Here is a 25365-nt window from a genome sequence, read left to right on the forward strand (position 1 = left end):
TCTGTAAAAAGATGCACATTTGCTAATAAATTATCATTAGGCTTTTCTGAAAAGGTTAAGACGGGGAGAAAAGGGCTTTTACAAAAAATTTAAAATATGATAATGTCTGTTGTTTTTAGGACACATTACCACTTCCTCCATTCTACTGTTTCTCAAGCCAGAATTCCAAATCTCCTTGGCACACACACAAAAATGTGTCTTTGATATTTACAGACTTTTAATATAATTGCAAAACTGTATTTTTAATGAACATCAACAGCCCCCACACAGAGGCAACAGCAACAAAAGCCAGTAATTAACTTCTGAGGATTCCCAACTAAGCATCATTTACATTAATGGCAAAAGTGATAACATCTAATTTGTTAATACAAATAGAATGATTGAAGATACATCGAAACAAACCTAAAACTGATAAAGCTAATAAGCAAACAGTTAGTGCACATGTCATTTTGAGAAAGAGAAAAAAACGTGATTTAGCAATTGCTCAGCTCTTCTATCACATTAGACAAAATACAATATGGCTAATGCATGTGAACAGAGCCTAAGCTGGTAGCTTTAGGGGGTATGCGAGTCCTGATTGTTCTGTGGGAGATTTAAATTTATAGCAATCACAAATCTGTAATACTTTGTCAAATGGTTCAAGTGAACAAGAACCTTTTGTGTTCGAAACGTGGAGATGGATTGACTGCATCCCTGGCTTTTAATATGTTTGAATTAAGCCTTTGGATTTTAAGAAGCATTGGATTTCTGTTTTATAAACCCCAACTTTCACCCTAATTTATAGCCTATAAGGTTTGCTTTCTTTTCAATACACAACCGGAAAATGAAATAAGAATGTGGTCAGATTTTGCATGTAGTTTTGGAAGCAAAAAATCAGAAGTGGCTTTAAAAGGAGAGAAAGTATAAAGAACAGATACGACATCTCTTTTTTAAATTCACTCATTTTGACTTCCCAAAACTGCATCAGGAAACCTGACCATGTGGCCGTACCAAAAACTGCTAGAGGTGCTTGGTCAATGATTACACAACCAACAACTGATTTGGCTGAACTATGGGTCCAAGTTAAAAGAGCCTGGAATGGCATACCACAGGATGATATCCAGCATATGTATGACCTTTACCATGCCAGAGTGGCAGCCTGTATCACAGCGAGTGGAAATGCCACCCAGTATTAATGTGACCCTGTCTCAACAAATACCCTGCTGCAGAACACAAAATAAAGGGTGCACCACCTTGGTTGTGTGATCATTGTCCGTGCACCACTAGGAGTTTACACTTTGTCAATCTAAGTTCAATCACATTAAGTTTTCCAGGTATTCTTCTTTCATTTTACAGTAGTGTATGTTAAAAATAAGGAATGCTGGGTATAGTTTTATGGTGACATCATTGAGAGAGGAAGTAGCTAGCGCCTTCTCTTCTTTGGGTTTTAAAGAGGTTGTCTTATCTGAGACATTGGGGGCATATCGCTAGGATATGCCCTTATTGTCTAATAGGTGTGGGTCCCACCGCAGGGACCAGCACCTATATTGAGAACGGAGCAGGCCAAAGTAGTGGCTGGAGGACTCTGGTCCGGCCACCACCAAGTGCTCTACCCATACTAGTGAATGGGAGCACACCGTGACTGACTGGCCAGCGCTCCCATTCACTTCTATGGGCACGACGGAACTAGCCGAGCCCCATAGAAATGAATGGAGTATGCCCTCCACCACTTTCGTGGCTTTGTTTAAGAGATTAGGAGATTTGTTTAGGAGATAGGTGCGGGTCCCACCATCCTAACGATATACCCCCATTGTCTCAGGCGAGACAACCCCTTTAACTAAAATCTATTTTAAGTCACCTGGTATAAGTACATTGGTGAGAATGCGTCATGGGTATTCACTGGTTTCTTTATTCTGGAATTAGTGTAAAAAGCTCAGGTGAGGTAAAACGTCTGAACTCAAAGCATAACCTATCGCTTAATTTTTTTTCTATCAAATTTAGATCAACTCACATACTGATCTGAATTACTTAATTAAAATGGGTAACTAAGCGAAGTTTGAAAAAAATCCACATAATTAATAAATTTGTCTGACAGTTCTATTTTCTTTACAGGATTTCTCTGCAGAACAGCATAAAAAATACGTGTTAATGAGACAGTGGGAAAAACTGGAGCAGACCATGGCAAACAGCTATGTAACAGTTCCTGATGCATACTGTCTTTCTGAACCGTTACCTTATTACGGTAAGTTAAATTATCCACACAGTAAATAGGTTTTCGCAGCTAGTTGTTCATAATAATATTCTAATAATATGAATATCCGTAAAAATAACAGAAAACAAAACAAAACAAAACATTGTTCTTGCTCTTTTAAACCCCACTTGCGGCCAAGTCTACAACTGCTTTTTAATAGTTTTGTGCTTTATATATTTTCCCACACCCAGGACTGGATCCAAAAAAGGAATATAGTAAATGCATGCAAAAGCATACACCAAAACTGGGCTGCATGAGCAAAGTCTTGTTGTCAATGCCCAGTATATGGCATGCCACACTTCAGAAAATGTTAAAGTTTCACTGTTCAAAATATAGGAATTGATAGAATTCTACACACTCACATGTCTTCAGTTATTGAAAAAAAAACACACCACAAGGATGCCCTGTGTGAACTTGACCTGAATGTGTGTAGCATGATCTCTATTAAAAGTACTTTGTGTATCCCATTAATTGCTGCTTGTTGTGGAATGTGCATAGTATACTGGATTTACCCATTTCAAACCGAAAAAGCATACTTGACAGATAAAAAATAAAACAGGCTTTTGTGGTCTGGAGAAAATCACATTCCATGTATAAAGTTCATGATAGAGTAAAACTTGTTGCAGATTCATGAGAAATATATTTTCAAGAACGTTTGCTTTGATTTTTTTTACAATAAAATATGAAACACCGTCAGACTGTAAATGTAACTAAATGAACAGAAACTGTAAATGCACTTCATAAGTTAAAGGAGCTGCCCAGAAGTACACATTTTCTTTTTTAGATGGCTCACGGGGGGTTAAAAATGATTAAAGGAGTTATCCAAGACTATAAAAGGCTCACCCATATGGCTGGGCCCCTCACACTGAATATACTTACCTTATGCTTTTCCCCGTGTGCGGATGAAAACATCTGGTATTGTGGAGGGGGGTGAGCTGCCAATGGCATGTGGGGACGAGGATGACCCTCCCTAGCGTCACCTGCGATGCTAGTGAGGCTCCCCCCCCCTTTCCCCCGACACCGGATGTTTTCATCCGCACATGGGAAGAAGCTGCAGCGGCGGTGCAGGGACCAGGAGAGGCACAGGGAGTGTGGAGCCAGGTAAGTATATTCAATGTGAGGGCCCAGGCATATGGGGGGGTATTTTATAGTCTTTGATAAATCCTTTAAGAAACCATACTCGCCCTGAGCGATCCCTCACCAATGCCATTACAATGTTCCTTCTTACCTTGCTACTCTCCACTTCCTGGTCCCAGCTCAACACACTAGATTTGCCATAAAAGACCTGCTCAACCAATTAGCACCATATCAGTGACCAACTTGGTTGCTTCAATGTATGAATAACCCCCTAATGCTATTATTAGGCTATGTCCAACATTGAAAACATTTTTTCTTAGTCACTCCAATGCACTAGACTTAAAGGGACTCTGTCACCACTTTCTAACCCCCCCTTTTAAAAGTATTGTTCTCTCCATGGCGCCCTTGTGATTACAAAGGTGTTGTTATAACATAAATTCGCCGTCTCGTTTTGATAAAAATACCTTTTATCTAACCTGTCAATCTTGTGGATAAGGTGCCCAGGGCGTTTCTGAAGGTCTGAAGCTGCCGCCCGCCACCGCCGCCGTTGGTGCCCAGCTCCTCCCCTGATCCTTTCAGCGCCGCCTGAATGTAAAGAAATCCGCCTCCGGCTCTCGCTCAGTGCCCCCTCCTCCTTTTCAAAGATCCCGCGCGTGCGCACAGGCCTGTGCCTGATGCGCCCGTGCGGACATTTAGAATCAGCCTCATTGAGCGAAGTGCGCATGCGCGCACTTCGCTCAACCTCCTCATAAGACGAGCACTGCAGCCAGCCACTCAGAGCCTGCCAAGCGCTGTATGGAGCCGCAGGCTCTGAGTGGCTGGCTGCAGTGCTCGTCTTATGAGGAGGTTGAGCGAAGTGCGCGCATGCGCACTTCGCTTAATGAGGCTGATTCTAAATGTCCGCACGGGCGCATCAGGCACAGGCCTGTGCGCATGCGCGGGATCTTTGAAAAGGAGGAGGGGGCACTGAGCGAGAGCCGGAGGCGGATTTCTTTACATTCAGGCGGCGCTGAAAGGATCAGGGGAGGAGCTGGGCACCAACGGCGGCGGCGGGCGGCAGCTTCAGACCTTCAGAAACGCCCTGGGCACCTTATCCACAAGATTGACAGGTTAGATAAAAGGTATTTTTATCAAAACGAGACGGCGAATTTATGTTATAACAACACCTTTGTAATCACAAGGGCGCCATGGAGAGAACAATACTTTTAAAAGGGGGGGTTAGAAAGTGGTGACAGAGTCCCTTTAATAAAAAAATCCCCTACCCTTTGGTGTCTACAGCTTCTATACCGCCCTGTGTATAGTATTACTGCAGAATCAGACTACACAAGCTTTAGTTAGTAGTCTGTTACTATGGAGATATATACTTCAGCATAGCAGCTGTGGACACAAAACAGTAGGAAATATTTGCATCAAGTCTATTTGAAAAGATTAGTAATATTGTATACATTGTGGGGAAGATTTATACTTTGGGGAATTTTTCAAGTCAGTTTTGCCTGAGTCTGCGTTATCGTAATTTTTAACATCGCTCGTTGTTTTTCAAAATAGCACTTTTGTCTAGAGAGGTTACTCCAGTTTTTCTGCTGCCCCACTACTAGGGTGATACTGCAACATTTCTGCAACTTTAAAAAAAAAGTCAAATTTCATAAATCTGTCCTATAACTACTTGTCAATCTAACCAGGCCCCCTCCTGTTTTCAAGAGCTGCATAAAATCACAAAAAGTCACACATTTTTGTGCAAAAAATATTGTGGGCCAATATTTGTGACTTAACGGCATAAAACTGACATACAGAGCTTTATAAATGACCCTGATCTGTGTACTTAAGACCTAAGTATCATTACATAAATGTTAATAATCTTAGACTGTTTATTATAGTACTCTGTTTTTTTTAAACATTTTATTTTCGCACATTATAAAATGGTAAAAATTTAAGGTTTCCCTGTTTTACTTCTCTTTGTGCATCTCTCTTTCTAACAAATCACTGATTGAAATATAGTCGGTTTACGTTCACCTCTTAAACACTTTCACTGATGAACAGAACGTTTTTATATGTGTATGTTAAAACATAAACTTTATTGATTCACATTAAAATAGGAAGAGAGTGCAAATTAATCACAATAAGGACTAACCCTTGCTAAGCTATACACACAGCTGAATTGGCAACGGGTTGGCCAGAGAGTCCTCCTTCAGAAACACCCCCTATGCCTGACTGCGGGGTGTGAGGAGAATTATCACTGACTCATAAATAAACCCTGTGGTCCTGTTGTGACCAACTGCCAAATTGTAGCTTGCAGGGTAAGGAGTCCAAATCACCTGTTGGGCATTCACCACAGCTGTGGTCGTGATGTAATGCACCTACAGACAAATACCGGGCACTGGGGGGGACAGAGGCTGTAAGTGGGGCAAGGAGGGGGACTAGATCCTGAATGCAGTGTTCTATCTGAGTACTATAAACTTTTACTCACACTGTCTGAACTTGGATACCACCCCTAAATGCTCCTATTTGCTACCCCTAGCACTGACTCCCTCACAAATACTATGTGTCCGGGACGGCACAGCACCCTAATCCTAGCAGCTAATTCTGTATGTGCCTAAATATCGCCCAGTAACGCTCGACGCGTTTCTTTAAATCATCAGGAGCTCAGGGCATAGGCCTCTGCCCTGAGCTCCTGATGATTTAAAGAAACGCGTTGAGCGTTACTGGGCGATATTTAGGCACATACTGAATTAGCTGCTAGGATTAGGGCGCTGTGCCGTCCCGGACACAAAGTATCTGTGAGGGAGTAATTGCTTGGGGTAGAAAATAGGAGCATTTAGGGGTGGTATCCAAGTTCAAACAGTGTGAGTTCAAGTTTATAGTACTCAGATAGAACACTGCATTCAGGATCTAGTCCCCCTCTTTGCCCCACTTACAGCCTCTGTACCCCCAGTGTCCAGTATTTGTCTGTAGGTGCATTACATCACGACCACAGCTGTGGTGAATGTCCAACAGGTGATTTGGACTCCTTACCCTGCAAGCTACAATTTGGCAATTGGCAGTTGGTCACAACAGGACCACAGGGTTTATTTATGAGTCAGTGATAATTCTCCTCACACCCCACAGTCAGGCATAGGGGGTGTTTCTGAAGGAGGACTCTCTGGCCAACCCGTTGCCAATTCAGCTGTGTGTATAGCTTAGCAAGGGTTAGTCCTTATCGTGATTAATTTGCAATAGTTATTCACTCTCTTCCTATTTTATGTTTCAAATGCTTTATTAAAAGTTATTTTCAACATCAACAATGTATCTTGGTGCATTGTAGAATAATTGTAGATATACAAGCATTTTGTTCATATAGCAAGTAAAGACATACAAAGAAATAATAATTAAAAAACAATATGCATAGAACAAAAACTAGTTGTCAAATGGAGTTCTTCTAAAGAACTTTAGGCAAAGATTCACAAGTGAATTTAGATAGCATCCTGAATATGCACATCCTGCTTATTTTTAGTTTGATGTAACAACACTTTGGATAATGCACACTACAGTGATAGGTTATGTTGTATCTTGGCTGAGTAGGTTGAAGAGACCCATGGTTCCCATAATTTTTCGAACGCTTCGAAAGTGTCGGCTCGAATTGCTGATAGTTTTTCATAAAGAAGTATCCTATTGATTCTATCTAAGACTGCTTGGAAGCTTAAGACATTTGTTTTCCACTTAAACGCTATGTGGATTCTGGCTGCCATTAAAATGTACTGTGACAATTTAAATTTGGCAAAAGTTAATTCAGGAGGTTTATCTCCTAAGAGGCATAAAGCTGGTGAAATTTGGTAGGAACATCCTAGAATTGTAGTAAGCAATTTGCCAATTTTGGACCAGAATAGCTGTACATGAGGGCAGGTCCACCAAATATGATAGACCGTGCCATCATTATTGCATCCTCTAAAGCATAATGGAGATACCTCTGGATATATACGGTGCAACCTAAATGGCACTAAGTGGGTTCTATGAAGAACCTTCACAGAGGTCTCTGCCAGTGTGGTCTGCCATGAAGTCTTGGTCAGTGTCTGGGAACGAAGAAACCATTTAGATAGTGGACATTCATTTTGGATATCTTTTTCCCACTCCACCATATACGGAAGACGAACCCCTTCGGGTGTAAGGTCCAGCATGCTATAAAATCTAGACAACATACCCTGTCTACACAGAGAGAAATTGATAAATCGTTCAAAGGAGGTAAAGTCTAATGTCTGATTATCAATTTTCAGGGATTGAAGGAATGAGAAAATTTGATTAGCTCTGAACGATTCATCGCTTGGGAGGTCCACTTTATCTTTAAAATCGCCCAGAGTAGTCAATTTCCCCCTAACCAGGAATCTGTGCAGACTTGTATAATTGTTGTCAGTCCACCACTTAAAATTGGTGTATCTCAATCCCGGTGTGAAGGCAGGATTGCCTATCAATTGGATGAGTGGAGAGGGTTTTGACTGTAATGAAAATTTAAACCGAACCGACCTCCATAAAAGTATGGCCTGGTATGATAGTGGTGAGTCAGTACAGATTTTTTTTGGAATGGGTAGTGTAGACCAGATTAGAGCTTTCCATGTCCAAGGGGATATAAGGGACTGTTCTAGCGAGACCCATAATGGGTGAGTTTCATGTTTGGTGTGTGTCAAAAAAAGTTGTGCTAATCTAGCTGCTTTGTAATATTTAATGAAATCGGGGACAGATAGGCCACCCTGTGTTTTGTGTCGGCACATGGTAGCCTTGGCAATACGAGCCCGTTTATTGCCCCATACGAACTTCATCACATCCCTTTGTAGGCCTTGTAGATCTCCATTTGGGACTGGAGTTGGTATAGTCCTGAATAAATACAGGAGTTTGGGTAAGACTACCATCTTAATAACATGTATACGTCCTATCCAGGATATCGGTAACTTATGCCAAGTTTTAAGGTCATCTCTTATAGTTCTGTACAAAGGAATATAATTCAGCTTGTACATCTTATTTGGTAAGTTTGGTAATAATGTGCCTAAATATGGAATGTGATTGGGCAAGTAGTGAAATTGGAAATTTTTAAGGAGGAGAGACTTCAAGGAGGGAGGATTATTACATAACATAAGTTCTGATTTTTGGTGATTAATTCGTAGTCCAGAGGCCTCTGAGAAATTTTCCAAGAGACGTAGAAGGTTTGGTAGAGAGACTAGTGGATTGGTAAGGGTAAGGAGAAGGTCATCTGCGAACAAACTTAATTTGTAATCTTTCTCGCCAATTTTAACCCCCATTACGTTCTGATCGTTTCTAATAGAGATGGCCAATGGTTCCATTGCCAGAGCAAAAAGTGCCGGGGATAAGGGACATCCCTGTCGCGTGCCTCTAAGTATTTGGATAGGGGAGGGGTTTAGGGACGGGAGCTTAAGATAGGCTACTGGGGTCGAATAAAGAGCTTTAATGGCCTGCACAAATGGACCTTTAATACCCATGGATTGGAGGACTGAGTAAAGATAATCCCAAGTAACTGAGTCGAAGGCTTTCTCTATGTCAAGGGCCAGAACAGCTAATGGTGTTTTTCCTTTGTTTGCTACTTGTATCAAATTAAGGGTTTTACGGATGTTATCAGGGGCTTCTCTACCTGGGATAAACCCGACCTGATCTTTACCTACAAGATTGGGAAGCAGGTTATTAAGTCGACGGGCGAGAATAGATGTAAGAATTTTTGTGTCCAAATTCAATAAGGAAATTGGTCTAAAATTGGAGGTGGAAAGATGATCTTTTTTGGGTTTTGGGATAACTGTTATGTTGGCCGTTAGAAAATCAGGGTGTGGGGTGTTACCTTGCAATATGTAATTACAAAATTTTGTGATATGCGGGGTTAGGAGGGAGGGAAATTTTTTATAGTATAAAGCAGACAACCCATCTGGGCCGGGCGCTTTACCTAACTTCAAGGACTTAATAGAATATTCCACCTCTTCGTTTATCACTGCTTTTCCCAGATCGTGTGCTGCTTCGGGAGAGATCTGTGGCATACTAATAGATGCTAGGAAGTTATTGGAGTTTTGCCCTTGTTTGTCGTTCGGTTTAGCATATAATTTCTGGTAAAAGGCATGAAAGGTCTGGTAGATAGTTTCGGGGTTGGAAGAGGTTTGACCAGTTTTAGATCTAATCTGAAAAACCTGATTAATAGTTTGCTTAGCTTTAAGCTGACGTGCCAACATTTTATCGGGCTTATTAGCAAATCTATAGTAGTAGGATTCAGTCCACCTCAGGGCTTTTTCTGTTTGGTCCGTAAGAATCATATTAATTTGGGTTTTGGTGTTTTTAATCTCCCTTATAAGATATAGTGAAGGAGTTCTTTGGTGTGCATTTACTAATCTGCTGAGTTTGGATTCAAGGTTTAGTAAGGTTATTTGTTTTTCTTTTTTTAAGCGTGAGGCTTCTTTTATAATCTGGCCCCTCATATAAGCCTTGTGAGCTAGCCAGACAGTTGTGGGGTCTACATTCTGATCAGAATTATCTAGAAAGAACTGCTTTAACTCGTCCTGGATCCTGTCTCGTATGACTGGCCTGGTCAATAGTGACTCATTAAGCCTCCATGAATATAACCTGCTAGTTGGGGTGGTCGGGTTAAGATCTGCTACAACCATGTCATGGTCTGACCAAGATATTACTTGGTGTCTGCAGTACGTTAGGTGTGGCAAAAGGGATGATGAAATTAAAATTAGATCAATACGCGTATAGAGATGATGGGCTGGCGAGTAATACGTATAACCCCTCTGGCCGCCATTATACTCCCTCCAAGAGTCAGCCAGAGAGAGGGATTTCATAACAGTCCTGATTTGGTTCCCCAATACAGTAGAGCGTGGGGTGTTAAGTTGAGAGGATCGATCAATCAGAGGATTCATCACAAAATTAAAGTCTCCTGCCCATATGATTTCATCGTACCGTAAAGGCTCTAATAGGTGAAACATATGGGTGAAGAAAGTAATTGGGTCTTCAGTTGGGGCATATGTATTAACTACACACATAGTTTTCCCTTTGTATTCTCCCAACAGGATAACATAGCGACCTTCCTGATCTATAATCTGATCGTTAACCTGAATCGGGAAGGAATTCCTTATCAGAGTAATTACTCCCCTACTTTTATTATGGAAGCTTGAGGAAAAGAATCTCGAGTATTGAGGGTGAAAGTATTTAGGGTGAGAAGACGTGGTGAAGTGTGACTCCTGTATACAAATGATATCTGGGTTGTGTCTATGGTAAGCTGTAAAAGCAGTTTTACGTTTACCTGGGGAGTTCAAACCCCGCACATTATGCGATATTACTTTAAACATTATCCCAGCAATAGATAGTGTAACTTAGCGTGAATATTTGCCTCGTTCCTAGAGAGCATCTAGTCATGGTTGTTAGGATCTCCATATAGACAAGAAAACTAAAAAACACATTCATAAACAACAAAAACAACATAAACAATGCTGTAGTACAGCAAAAATGGCAAGGCCTAATGTGGCCTGCAATAACAAGTGGACCTACTGCAGAGATCAGGGGAACAATATTAATCCCTGACTCCACAAAATATGGCCCAATGAAGGAGGACAGCAAGAACGTCCGATTCGTCGAAACCCTGGCGAGTGTCCTGAGTCATGTCCCTGCAGGTAACCATTTATAATGGATCTCAAATCCAGGGCGAACCAGTATTATAATAAGCAGTCCCTCCTTGAAAACATGGTAAACAGTTATAGCAGAGTCTCACTTTCAATGGTTCAGTGAGTTAGCGTTGGTAGGTACCTGGGTCCAAACTCTGGCCGGGCGCTGCGGCTTTGGGGGTGCCACTGATTTATCTAGACGATCTACCTTTAGTCCAGCTTGTCGTAGTTTCTCGATCCCCTCATCAGGGGTATGAATAGTGTAAGAGCGAGAGTTGAGCTGGAAGGATAGGGCAAAAGGAAACCCCCATCTATAGCGCACCTGGGCTTGCTGAAGTGCTTGCGTGACTGGTTTCATCTCCCTACGCTTACGGAGTGTTGTGGGCGCTAGGTCGGCATAGATGTGCACTTCTGGCGGGAGATCGGGTAAGGCCGCCATATTTCGCGCCGCATTCAAGATCATGTCTCTTGTCTCCGGGTGGTGTAGCTTTAAAACCACGTCTCTGGGAGTGTCAGGGATACGCGGCTTCCCCAGCGCTCTATGGATCCTATCCATTCTTAGCTGACTCGGTTGGGTCTGGGGAAGTAAAGCTATAAATAATGCACTTACTGTGCTCGTTATGTCCTGGAAGGATTCAGGCAACCCTCTTATACGTAGGTTCCCTCTTCTTGATCTGTTCTCCAGATCTTCAATCTTTGACTCGAGGGCCTGAAGCTGGAGTGAATGTGCGTCGATATCCTCTCTGTCAGCGCCCAAGGCATCCGCTAATTCATCCGTTCTGGACTCCAGGTCAGAAACTCTGTTACCCAGTTCATTAATCTGGCGGGAGAACTCTGCTACCGCCTGGGTCAGCTCAGTTTTGAAGAGAGCTGCGATATTGGCGTAAAGTTCTGCCTGACCCGATTGTGAGGAGCCTGTATCCACGATAGGTTCATTCTCAGTTGAAGAGGCCGGGCTCGCAGGAAGAGCCGCGTTGTCGGCCATGATGGAGTGTCTCGTGGTCCGGAAGATCTCCGGTATGGTATGTGCTGTGAGTGGTGTTCCCGGGTTTTTTGAACCTCTCTTGCTTCGGGGATTCTTCTGCGACCCCTGCATGCTTTCTCAGGGCTTGTGGAGCCGAATGAACGGCGCTAATATAGGGTAATTACCGACGTTCGGAGCGGAGCTCACAGAGACATGTCTGCTCCGTAAGCCTCGCGCATGCGCCTCCTCTCTTCCTATTTTAATGTGAATCAATAAAGTTTATGTTTTAACATACACATATACAAACGTTCTGTTCATCAGTGAAAGTGTTTAAGAGGTGAACGTAAACGGACTATATTCCAATCAGTGATTTGTTTATTTAGTACGTGCATTCAGGAATGGCAGGTTTTCTAGCAGGAGGCATTAGTACTGAAAAATGGAGTGATGAAGCTAAATTAGTCTTTTCGGAAGCAGATCTACCACCAGAGACCTGTACACTAACTATATCGATTCAGGATCATTTAAACAACTTACGAGGATATACAAGGATCATGTTAGGGGGTGGTGGGAGATTCAGACATTAGAGATCTATATCAGAAATGAAATAGTACCCAGGGGGTTAAGGATTCCATTTCTACCAGCAGTAAGGATTAGATCCCCTGAATTCTACAAAAAGTGGGAAACTGAATCAATAGATAGTTTGCTGCGTCTGATGACATTGCTGTTGGAGGGTGAAAAAACTGTGTATAATAAAAATACACAGGCCCTCGAAGAGCAAATAGCGGCAACTAGCAAATTCTCTGGAAATCCAGACTTTGCCCGTAAGGAACTGATCCTCCAGCAGAATATTGAGCGTTTCACGGCGCAGCTTAAGGAGAGGAAACATATCCAGTTCCTTAGAGACACCGCAGATTTCAAGAAGGGTCGTAGCTTAGAATTTGGGGCCAGAACAACGAGGACACTAGAAGTGGAAACAGAACCTTCGTCTTCTGAGGGTGAAGCAGAGGGTGAAATTACCCCATATCCCCCTCAACAGTTCCCCATTTTTTCTTCAGGTAGAGGAAAAAATAGGGGTAGATTAGGTAGAAATAGGAGACCCCGTAATCGAGGGAATTTTTTAGGGATCCCCCAAGGACCACCAACGTATGGTCTGAGGGATCGGAAGAATCAATAAGACAACCTCCCATGAATAAAGTTTCTGATAGAAATCTGGCGACATCTCAATCTGCCAAATATACAGATGATTTACAAATTATGAATCTCTCACAAAGACCCCTAAACATAGCAGAGGTGCAGGTGCTCAAAAGGGGCCTTTCATTCGTCCCGACCTGCACATTTGATGAATTTAGAAGAGTGAAGAACCTGACCCTATTTATTAGGAAACTAAAATGGAAAAAATTCTTCTCCACTCACGACAGACAGCAATGTGTTGAATTGGGGATCAATATCGACGAATTACCTGATGTGCGTCTGTTAGCTACAATGATGGAGGAGGGTGATAGAGTAATAGGGGAAGGTCCTTTCACAGAATTAAAACTCCCATCTATAAAAAATCCACCATTGGGAGACCATACAGCGATGGACATTATTCTTAAGGTAGTGACGGACCAACTTAAACAAGTAGAAGGGGATAGAAGGGGAAAATTTAACCTTTCCAAGGCAGAAACTGAGGAGTTATTATCTCTTGAGGGGGACCCCTTTATAGTGATTAAACCCTCGGATAAAGGGGGGAATGTGGTTGTTTTGGGAGCTGAGCAGTACATTGATATGTGTTTGAAGATTCTGAAGGACAAACATTATTATCGTGTCCTGGAGAGTAACCCTATGGCTGCCATCCATACAAAGTTGAAACACATCCTATTGACTGCATGTGAAGAAAAACTTTTAAGCAAGAGTGAATATGCATATTTGCTCCCAAAACATCCACAAATGCCTTGTTTCTATAGCCTTCCTAAGGTTCACAAAGGTCTTTCCCCCCTCAAGGGAAGACCTATTGTTTCAGACATGGATAGCCTCACGTATAGCATCAGCACATATGTCGATACGGTTTTACGTCCCTTTGTGCTATCCCTTCCATCATATATACGTGACTCAATGGAGGTGATACAGAAGTTCGAGGGTATTCAAATTGATGAACATACCTTGTTGGCCAGTTTGGATGTGGAGGCGCTCTACAGCTCTATACCCCATGACAAGGGGTGTAGGGCTGTAGGAGACTTCCTTAAACAGCGGAGAACCCATCTATGGCCACATAATGAGTTCATACTTCAACAATTCATCCTTGAGAATAATGTGTTCCTCTTTGATCGTCTGATCTACCACCAGCTAAGGGGGGTGGCGATGGGGAGCCCCTGTGCCCCCACGTTCGCAAACCTCTACCTGGGCTGGTGGGAGTTGTTTTTACGGATGACAATGTCAGATGGACACAACACGTCAATTTATGGTTACGTTTGATCGATGACGTGTTCATCCTGTGGTTGGGAAAAAAAAACAAAAAACAGATTTTGACGATTTTGTGCAGGTTTTAAATATAAATGAGATGGGACTCTTTTTCACCTCAGAGATCCATATGGATAAGATTGACTTTCTTCACTTGACAGTGTTTAAGGACCAGGAGGGATGCCTAGGGACCAGTCTCTTCCGAAAGAAGACTGCCACAAATAGTCTGCTGCAATGGGACAGTTACCATCCGGGGGCCCTTAAAAAAGGCATCCCAAAAGGGCAATATTTGCGGTTACGACGCAATTGCTCCAAGGTATCGGACTATTTGGTGGCAGCAAAGGACTTACATCAGAGGTTTCGGAGGAGAGGGTACCCACAGCATGTTTTGGCAAAGGCACATCAGCACTCACTAGCAGCTGACCATAATACTTTACTGGTTCCACAGTTAAAATAACCAGAGGATGACAAAGTGCGCATTATTGCAACCTTTGATGATGCTCATGAGACCGTTCGGGCTACCCTTAACCAATTCTGGGGAATTTTACAATCGGACCCAGATGTGGATCACCTAGTGGGTGATGAACCAAGCATCATATATCGCCGGGATAGAAACCTACGGGATAGGTTGGTGCATGGATTATATCAATCTCCTGTTGCATCCACCTGGCTGGGCACCAGGCCTGTGGGCACATTTCGATGCAGCGGCTGTGTTGCATGTAGTGTCATCAAAACAGGAAGTATTTTTACGAGCACGGTCACGCAAAAACGATACACGAACAGATCTTTTATTAATTGCAAAACCAGTGGCATTGTGTATTTGGCAACATGTAAATGTGGGATGCAATATGTGGGAAAAACGACCCGAGAATTTCGGAGACGGATCGGTGAACACCTAAACGATATCCGGAATGGTGCAGATACCCCAACTGCACGGCATGTTGCTGTTGTCCATAGCAATGAAGTAGATCCAATCCATTTTCAGGGGATTGAGGCAGTAAGAAGATCTGTGAGAGGGGGTGAATTTGATAAAAAAAAGTATTGCAAAAAGAGGCACAATGGACCTTCAGGTTACGGGCGGTGCGCCCTGAAGGGTTAAATGAATATATCTCTTTTGCCTGCTTTATCTAATATAGTTCTATCTGATTTGATATGATAATATGGGACCACTGTATTTTCAGTATGGATCCTATGCAATCTCCGATAGTTCATCACCCCCTGTACAATATATATTAGTCTGTCTAACATCAATCAGTCTTAGGGTCCATTCACACGTCCGCAATTTCGTTCCGCATTTTGCAGAACGGAATTGCGGACCCATTAATTTCTATGGGGCAGCACATCGGAATTGCGGATCCGCACTTCCGGGTCCGCAATTCCGATCCCGAAAAATATAGAACATGTCCTATTCTGGTCCGCAATTGCGGACAAGATTAGGCATTTTCTATTAAGTGCCGGCGATGTGTGGTCTGCAAAATGCGGAACGTACATCGCCGATGTCCGTGTTTTGCGGATCCGCGAAACACACACGGACGTGTGAATGGACCCTTATCAGTGGGTTTTCTGGATAAAATTCTGGTTCCTTGATATCCCTATTGTCTTAATATGGGACTATAATATGGAACCTGTATATGCTTAGGGCTCATTGATTTGGGCTCACGCGTCCTAACTCTGCTTGTTATTTGTAAGATTAATAGTCCGCTCTCAGTATACATATATGTACCTGTTTATGGCTTATTAACCGCCAAATTATTCCTATGTTAATCTCAGTGTGTTGACACTGGTAGTGGATCGTCCCTGGAGTGGGCGGCAGTGAGGGGGTAAGTGGTTTACTGAGGCAACCGCATTTCTAGCCCTATCATTGGCTGCCTTGGGGATTGCTTCCGACCTCTGTGGGAGTGGCTTAGATGACTTAATCAGCTGTTTCTGGCGCCCACGTCACGGCCATCCTAGCGCCGACGCTGCCGCTTCCACATGTGAGAGGGGCAGCGCTGTTTGTTTGTCTGTGTGTCGTCTGCCTATGCCCTGAGCTCCTGATGATTTAAAGAAATGCGTCGAGCATTACTGGGCGATATTTAGGCACATAATGAATTAGCTGCTAGGATTAGGGCGCTGTGCCGTCCCGGACACATAGTATCTGTAAGGGAGTCAGTGCTAGGGGTAGCAAATAGGAGCATTTAGGGGTGGTATCCAAGTTCAGACAGTGTGAGTTCAAGTTTATAGTACTCAGATAGAACACTGCATTCAGGATCTAGTCCCCCTCCTTGCCCCACTTACAGCCTCTGTCCCCCCAATGCTCGGTATTTGTCTGTAGGTGCATTACATCACGACCACAGCTGTGGTGAATGCCCAACAGGTGATTTGGACTCCTTACCCGGCAAGCTACAATTTGGCAATTGCCAGTTGGTCACAACAGGACCACAGGGTTTATTTATGAGTCAGTGATAATTCTCCTCACACCCCGCAGTCAGGCATAGGGGGTGTTTCTGAAGGAGGACTCTCTGGCCAACCCGTTGCCAATTCAGCTGTGTGTATAGCTTAGCAAGGGTTAGTCCTTATTGTGATTAATTTGCACTCTCTTCCTATTTTAATGTGAATCAATAAAGTTTATGTTTTAACATACACATATACTTTCACTGATGAACAGAACGTTTGTATCTCTCTTTCTAAATATAATTAACACCTTAATGACCACCAATGTGTATTTTTTGGCGATCATTAATGGGCTTTATTCTAGGATGCTGTTCTTTTTACGGCAGCCTAGAATGCACAGGTCTCCCATGCAGTGGAAAGCTGAGTTTCTGCACTAAGGACCCGGATCTGCAGAAGCGCTGTTCCAGGCATCGGCATCTCGCAAGTAAGATTGCTGTGTGCTGGTGTGTTAGCCAGGCAGCCGGGGCCCTAATGCAGGTGTATGCCCTGTCAGCCTGTTCCACTCTGATGCCTGTCACTATAGTACTGACAGTAAAGTGCATTGGTAATACAGTGTATTATAGAAGCGATCAGAAGATCGCCTGTCAAAAAGTCCTCTTGTGGGACTAACAGTTAAAAAAAAAAAAAAAGGAGTTAAATAAACTTTTATAAAAAATAAAATAAAATCCAATTTAAACAAAGAGAAAAAGATGATAATTACTCTTACCGGTAATTGGATTTTCCGCAGCCTCCACAACGGCACTAAGCAGGAGGGTACCCCACCTCCCAGGGACAGGAAACAACGGAGAGAACAAAGATTTAAAAGCCTCCTCCCCTTTACCTTCTCTAGTAAATATCCAAGAACTCAGGATAATGCTGAAAATAATTTTAATCTGGGAGAAAACAATACAGTTAAGAAAATGAGGGGGGGGGGGGGGAATCCCAGTGCCGTTGTGGAGACTATACGGAAAATCCAATTACTGGTAAGAGTAATTATCATCTTTTCCATATGCCTCCCCAACGGCACTAAGCAGGAGGATTAACAAAGGAATAAGACTAGGGAGGGACTGCTGCAGACAAGAATTTTTTCGGCAGAAGGACAAGTTCCTGTTGGCCAAAACATCATTTATAGTGATTAAAGAAGGTTGATGGGTTGGACCAGGTTGCTGCCTGGCAGATCTGGAACAATGATGCTGAGGCACTTTCTGCCCACGAAGTTGACACTGCTCTAGTTGAATGAGCTCTGAAACTTGAGGGTACAGAGAGTCCTTTTCCTTTATATGCCATAGCAATTGTCATTTTTATCCAGCGAGAGATGGTAGTTTTTGAAGCCCCCTGACCCTTATTCTGTCCTACGTATTGGACTAGAAGACGATCAGACTTCCTCAGATTTTTAGTGGCCTCTAGGTAGGCCAGGACACATCTTCGGACATCCAAGTGGCGAAACTTCCTCTCCGCAGCCGATTTAGCCTGGGGGCAAAAGGTGGGCAAAGATATTTCTTGCTGGCAGTGAAATTTTGAGACAAATTTTGGTAGAAAGGATGGCTCGTGTTTTAGTACTATTCTATCATCTAGAACATTAAGATAAGGCGGTCTACAGGACAAAGCTTGAATTTCTCCTATTCTTCTTGCCGAGGTTATGGCCATTAGAAAGGCCGTTTTTAAGGACAACAGCCTAAAAGAGATTTCATAAAGTGGTTCAAAGGGAGGATCCATAAGAACAGAGAGTACTAAGTTGAGATCCCAAGGAAGGACCGTAGACCTGCATACAGGATGTAATCTATAAATAAGCCCCTTTAAAAAAACTTTTGATGAAATCAAACTCAGCCAACCTGACTTCCAAAAAGACACTGAGCGCTGCTATCTGGACTTTAAGGGTACTCACTCTTAACCCTTTATCAAGACCTTTTTGCAAAAAGTCTAAAATTACCTTAATGTCAGGTGGTAAGGTGGGATTCCAAGAATTCCCGGCAAACTGGAGGAAAGTCCTAAGATCTTAGATCTTAGACGTGACTGGCTTTCTGCTGGATATGACGGCATCAGATAACCCGTTTGCTTTAAGGATGGACTGTTCAAATTCCAAGCAGTAAGTTTCAAATGGTTGGTCGTTGGGTGCCGAGCCGGACCTTGTAAGAGAAGGTCCGGGATCTGAGGAAGAATCCAGTATTCCCCTTTGGAAAGGCTTAAATGTAGGGGAAACCACAATCTCTTTGGCCAATATGGGGCTATTAGGATTACATGAGAGCCTTCCTCTGCAATCTTCGTCAGGACCCTTGGAATCAGTTGGATTGGAGGAAAGGCGTATAGAAGCCCTGCCGGCCATGGACCCGAAAATGCATCCACTCTTGTCGGATTGTCCTTGAACGAGAGGGAATAAAATTGATCTGTCTGCTTGTTTTCTTGGGAAGCAAAGAGATCTAGGCTTGGATGACCCCATCTCCTGCATATTTTTTGAAATATCGACCTGTTGAGACTCCACTCTCCTGGACTTAATTTCTGTCTGCTCAAAAAGTCAGCTAGATTATTTTCTTCTCCTCTTAGGTGGACTGAGGAGATTGATTTTGTGAGTTTCGGCCCAGGAGAAGATTTGGGCTGCAATATGCCAGAGAATTTGGCTCTTTGTGCCCCCTTGCTTGTTCAGGTACACTATAGTGGTCCTGTTGTCTGACAGAATTTTGATATTTTGTGAGTGGATGGTTGGAAAAAGGGCCTTCAGTGCCAGAAATACTGCTAACAGCTCCTTTGCATTTGAGGATAGAGAGAGAAGATCTGGATCCCAGCTCCCCTGTACCAGCTGATTCCTGCAGTGGGCTCCCCAACCAGAACCGATTGCGTCCGTTGTGATGACAACTTGATTCGGTGTCTGCAATGGTACTCCCTGGTTCAGATTCTGTGGGTTTAACCACCAACCTAGAGAGTCACTGGTATTGTCAAAGTCATTAAGCCTAGAATCTTCATGATTTTCCGAAAGGATACATTCCTGAGCAGACGAAACGCTGAGATTTTTGTTATAATATTCTTCTTCTTTTATTGCGGAAGAAAGGACGTCATCTGATGGGAGTTCAACCGAATTCCCAGGAAAAAAAATTCCTTGCTGGGAGACAGATCTGAGTTGTCCAGATTCAGCTTCCAGCCCAGTGACTGGAGGGTGCTCAGTACTATCTGCAAGGGACTTTGCAGAAGAGTCTCTGATGATGCTGAGATGAGAAAATCGTCCAGGTACGGAATAAATATTATTTATTTTTGATGGAAGACGCTTGAGATTTCTGCCACTAACTTGGTAAAGATCCTCAGGGCTGATGCGAGGCCGAAGGGTAGGACCTGGAACTGCAGATGGACAAGTTGGTTTCTCAAGAAGATTGTGAAACGGAGATACTTCTGGTGACTGGGGTAAATGGGTACATGATAGTATGCATCTGCCAAATCGAGGGTTACCATGTAGCAATCCTGGGTCAGCAAGTTGATGGTTGATTTTACGGTCTCCATTTTGAACTTTTTGTACTGGATAATTCTGTAGAGATGTTTCAGATTGATAATAGCTCAGAAGGAGCCGATTGGCTTTTTCACCAGGAATATCGGGGAGTAGAATCCTTTTCCTGTCTGATGTTTTGGTACTGGGATAATTGCTTCTTTTTCCAGAAAAGTCGAATCTGAGACTCTACTAAATGATGATCCTCCTTTTTTAGTTTCCTGTTTACTAGAAATCTTTCTTTAGGGGAAGAAGAGAATTCCAGCCTGTATCCTTGACAAATTATATCCAGGATCCAAGGAGACACTGTGATCTTTTCCCAGGCTGTGATGAACCTTTTTAATCTTCCCCCCACTGGATCTCTGGCGTCACAAATTTGGCTGCTTTGAGGCTTTATCCTGGTTAAAGAGGAACCCTCTACCTCTAGAGGGCTGCCAAGAGCCTGAGTTGTCTTTTTTCTTCTGATCCGACCTGCCCCTTTTTTGAGTCCGAAAGGAACGTCGCTGCTGAAAGAACCTGGTTTCAGAAGGGAACCCCTTTTTCCTATCAGATGGCTTTTCCAAAATGTCATCTAATACGGACCCAAATAGTCTGTCTCCTTCACAAAGTATACCACAAAGTCTGTTCTTAGAAGTGGTATCCCCTGACCAGGATCTTAGCCAAACATACCTCCTAGTGGTAAAAACTTTAAAGCTTGTTTCGGCAGGGAAGACAAAATGTCTTCTCTAGGGGTGCCTGAGACCAAATGTTCTTCCAGCTGGGACAACCATAAGGATAAAGTCCTAGCTGTGTATGTGGCTTTTAAGAACGGACTCACGCTTTTTTCTGGGTCTCTCCATTCTTCTGAGATTAATTTTGTTATGTTATCTTGGACTGGGAACACTCTTTTTCCTATCCCCTAGCCCCTTAAACATTTGATCTTGAATTGTTTGGGCTTCCTTTGACTCTTCGAGGTTTATGGTAGCCCTAATTGCTCTCAGGAGCAATTCCGTTTCTTCTATGGAACATGGGGGCCTATCCGCTTCAACTTCAGAAGAGGTGGAATCGGAATCTGAAGAATTATTGTCTTCATCAAAATCTAAGGCCAAATCCATATGGGATTCTGGATTTGCTCTGGATGTAGAAGCTTTCTGTGGTAATACGACCATTTTTGTCTTAGTGGCCGAGCTGATCTCCTCCGTAATAAGGATTTTTAGGCTATCCACCAAAGAAGGGGCCTTTTCTGACATAATTTTATCCGTGCACTTTTGACAGAGTGGTCTTTTACTGTGAGCTAACTGCCTTTTACATATCGCGCACTTCTTCTTTAGTGCAGATTCCCCACTTTCCCAGCATCTCTGCCCTGAAAAGTGCAAAAACAACCCCTCACTAAAGAGTCAAATTAGAGTGGGGAAGAAAAAATTTCTCCCAATAGGAGACTTACCAGGCTGAGGGCCTTAGGGGTGTCGGAAGGTTTCTCTGCTGGGAGCGACATGCCTCCAGATCGATCCGGGATGCGACTGGCACTGCACGCTGTCCTGATCCCCATGCCGGCATTTTCAATGTACAACTTCCTGGTCACGTGGTACGTGGCCGCATGCCACGCAAAGCCTGTTCTGACTACGTGACCGGCTCCGGCCGGCCCTGAGAAGAATCGCTCCGATATGAGCCGTTTTGCCCAGGGCTGCCTGCAGCGCAGTACTTCTGCCTAAACTAGCGGAGGGAGCAGTTTCTCGTCCCGGATTCTGCTGCTCTGCCTCAGCCCTCCTAAAGATCAGGGAAAACTTATCGCAGGCTGAGCGATATCTTTAAAGGGTTTCTGTCACCCCGCAAAACTCATTTTTTTTTTTTTGGATAGTTAGATTCCTCCTAGTGCGATATAGCAGAATATAATGCTCTTACTTACTTTCATGCGGCCGATTCTTTATAAAACGAACTTTTATAATATGTAAATGAGGGCTCTACCAGCAAGTAGGGCGTCTACTTGCTGGTAGCTGCTGCAGAAATCCGCCCCCTCGCCGTGTTGATTGACAGGGCCAGCCGGGATCTCCTCCTCCGGCCGGCCCTGTCAGTAATTCAAAAATCGCGCGCCTCGCGTCATTCGGCGCAGGCGCTCTGAGATGAGGAGGCTCGTCTCCTCAGCACTCCCTCAGTGCGCCTGCGCCGATGACGTCTTCTCTTTCGGTGATGTCATCGGCGCAGGCGCACTGAGGGAGTGCTGAGGATACGAGCCTCCTCATCTCAGAGCGCCTGCGCCGAATGACGCGAGGCGCGCGATTTTTGAATTACTGACAGGGCCGGCCGGAGGAGGAGATCCCGGCTGGCCCTGTCAATCAACACGGCGAGGGGGCGGATTTCTGCAGCAGCTACCAGCAAGTAGACGCCCTACTTGCTGGTAGAGCCCTCATTTACATATTATAAAAGTTCGTTTTATAAAGAATCGGCCGCATGAAAGTAAGTAAGAGCATTATATTCTGCTATATCGCACTAGGAGGAATCTAACTATCCAAAAAAAAAAAAATGAGTTTTGCGGGGTGACAGAAACCCTTTAAGCAGGAGGGAACCCCTGCTAGTTCTCTACTTCGTCCAGAGGGACAGGAAACAACTGGAGAAGGTAAAGGGGAGGAAGCTTTTAAATCTTTGTTCTCCACGTTGTTTCCTGTCCCTGGAAGGCAGGGTACCCTCCTGCTTAGTGTTGTTGGGGAGGCGTACGGAAAATACACCTTTTTCCATTGAAATTTAAAATGCTTTTTCAATGGAAAAAAAATAAAAAACACCCTACACATATTTGGTAACACCGCACTATAATACATAATGACCCGCACTATACAATTATCATGCGATATATCCTGCATGGTGAATGCCTTAAAAGAACAATGGCAGAATTGCTATTTTTTGCTTATTTGTCATGAAAACATAATAAAAAGCAAAATCAAAAAGTGTATTCCAGAATGATACCAATGAAAACTGCAAGTCGTCCCTCAAAACTTAACACTGTAGAACGAAAAATAAAAAAAAAAGGTATGGGTCTTGGAATGCAGTGATGCAACAATGTTTTGCAAAATTTACAATGTAAAAACACAGTGGTGGCATTACTGTTTTGTTCCCATCCCCCTGAGAGTTAGGGCTCATACACACGAACGTATTTTCCGTTTTTTCTGCGGACCGTATGCGGAACCATTCATTTCAATAGGTCCCCCAAAAAACAGAAGTTACTCCATGTTTCCGTATTTCCGTTCCACAAAAAAATAGAACATGTCCTATTATTGTCCGCATTACGGACAAGGATAGGACTGTTCTATTAGGGGCCAACTGTTCCGTTCCGCAAAATGCGGAAAGCACACAGACGTCATCAGTATTTTTTGCGGATCCGTTTTCTATGAGTTAACCAGTAAGCTATGTGTACCCCAAAATAGTACCATAAAAAATACAACCTGTACTGCAAAAAAACAAGCCCTCATACATCTAAATTGAAAAAAAAGTTATGGCTCTTGGAATGTGACAATGAGAAAAATGAAAATAAAATAAATTTAGTCCCGTATGCATACAGGGGGAAGGGGTTAGCAAATGCAAGCACAGTATAGCTTTACAAATACTATATACAAAGTGACCTTCCATTGCAAATAATTTCTGGGATGTACAATGAATCATGCCTTAGATGTATTTTCATTGCTTTTGTCCATGTCTGATAGTATTGCTTCAATGATTGACAGAAAGTTGGGGGTAGAAATTTAAGTTTGGACAATCCCTGCCTGTTCAGCAGGGAAAGTATTACATTGCCAAATGTTTCCTTGTTTGTTTTCGCAGATATCCTGCCAGATCACATTAATTATCAACTTCCAGATTCAGACTTCCAGGCGACTCCATATTGTCAGTATACAAATGTGCCTTATTCTCCTGTGTTGCAATCCTCAACATCTCAATGCCACTACAGTGCATACAGTTTGGAGAATTCATATGGTGATGGGCAATATGTCCTTAGCACATGTGACATGAGTAAGCCACCCTCAAACATGACTCATAGTGTGGAAGAGATGTATCCTACTGTAAAGAGGACGAGGATTAGTCATTCTAGCATCCGGATGAAAGGTCATGAAGAACTTTGTGTTGTATGTGGAGATAAGGCTTCTGGGTATCACTACAATGCACTTACTTGTGAAGGATGTAAAGGTAAGCAAATGTGCACCTTGTGTAAGTTCTTCTAAAACAAGTCACTTTTATATGTCCATATCTAAAATTATAACAACTTTATATGTTGCAAATTCAGTCAGAGGTACTCAGTGAATTAGAATGAACTACAAGGTAAGACAGTCCACCATTTGTGGTAGTAAAAGTCTCAATCCTACCGGAAAAGAAAATAATACTATTGAAGGGAGTGTCTTGTTTAGAAAAATGATTTTCATGTAAAATAACTTAGGAAATTATGAGTTAACAAAGGAGGATCCTCATCTCTTGGCCAGAGTGGAGAGTAGGAGCACAGAACGTATCCTGCCCTGGAACACCTGTCTTGTCCTTGCGTTACACAGACAGCTTATTGAGTTGAATGGACACTGTGTAATGTTTAATTTCCCCTGTGGTGGTGCTGCAGGGAAATTGGACACTTGCCATGTTTCCTCACAGATTGAAGCCTTTTCGCAGTGATAAAATCAACGCTTTATAATATTTCTATGTTTGTGGTAACAGCATTTACCTGAATGCCGCGGTTAGTAGCCGCCTGTGGCATCCATGGGGCTGAGAGGGAGGTGGCTCCCTTTCTCTTCCATTGGGCTGCCGCTGCTGCAATGGCAGCGGTCCTAGTGTAAGTGTAGCACTGACTATACAGTGCATGGCAATAGGGGACTATTGAAATGCACTGTATAGCCATTAGGCCCACTGGATCTTAAAGATCCAAATGTGTCTTGATAAAAAATATTTAAAAAAAGTGTAATTTTAATTTTATTTTTTATATTAAATAAAATAAAAATTGCCTTTTCTCATATCCGTTCATTTAGGTCATAAAAAATTAAAATAAAAATAAAATAAAAAAAACTACGGATAATTTGTATCACCGCGTCCATAATGACTTGATCTATAAAAGTATCATATTACTAATCCCGCGCAGTAAAGGTCGTAAAAAATAATGTAGAAAAAATTTTGTTTTTGTCACCTCACCTCCACAAAAAAGTAAATAACAAGT

At 42.9% G+C, this 25365-nt stretch overlaps 1 protein-coding gene across 3 annotated transcripts in view; it reads left to right on the plus strand.

Annotated features, from left to right (window-relative positions):
* The window catches only part of LOC120994998 (bile acid receptor-like), a 200763-nt gene that overhangs the window by 123391 nt on the left and 52007 nt on the right, over nucleotides 1-25365 (plus strand). For all 3 annotated transcript variants that reach the window (XM_040423939.1, XM_040423940.1, XM_040423941.1), the window contains 2 exons: nucleotides 2092-2221; nucleotides 23997-24359. In XM_040423939.1, the coding sequence (XP_040279873.1) occupies nucleotides 2092-2221; nucleotides 23997-24359 (493 nt within the window). The remainder of the gene's footprint in view (nucleotides 1-2091; nucleotides 2222-23996; nucleotides 24360-25365) is intronic.

This window comes from Bufo bufo, chromosome 3 (genome assembly GCF_905171765.1).
Source record: "Bufo bufo chromosome 3, aBufBuf1.1, whole genome shotgun sequence".
NCBI lineage: Eukaryota > Metazoa > Chordata > Amphibia > Anura > Bufonidae > Bufo > Bufo bufo.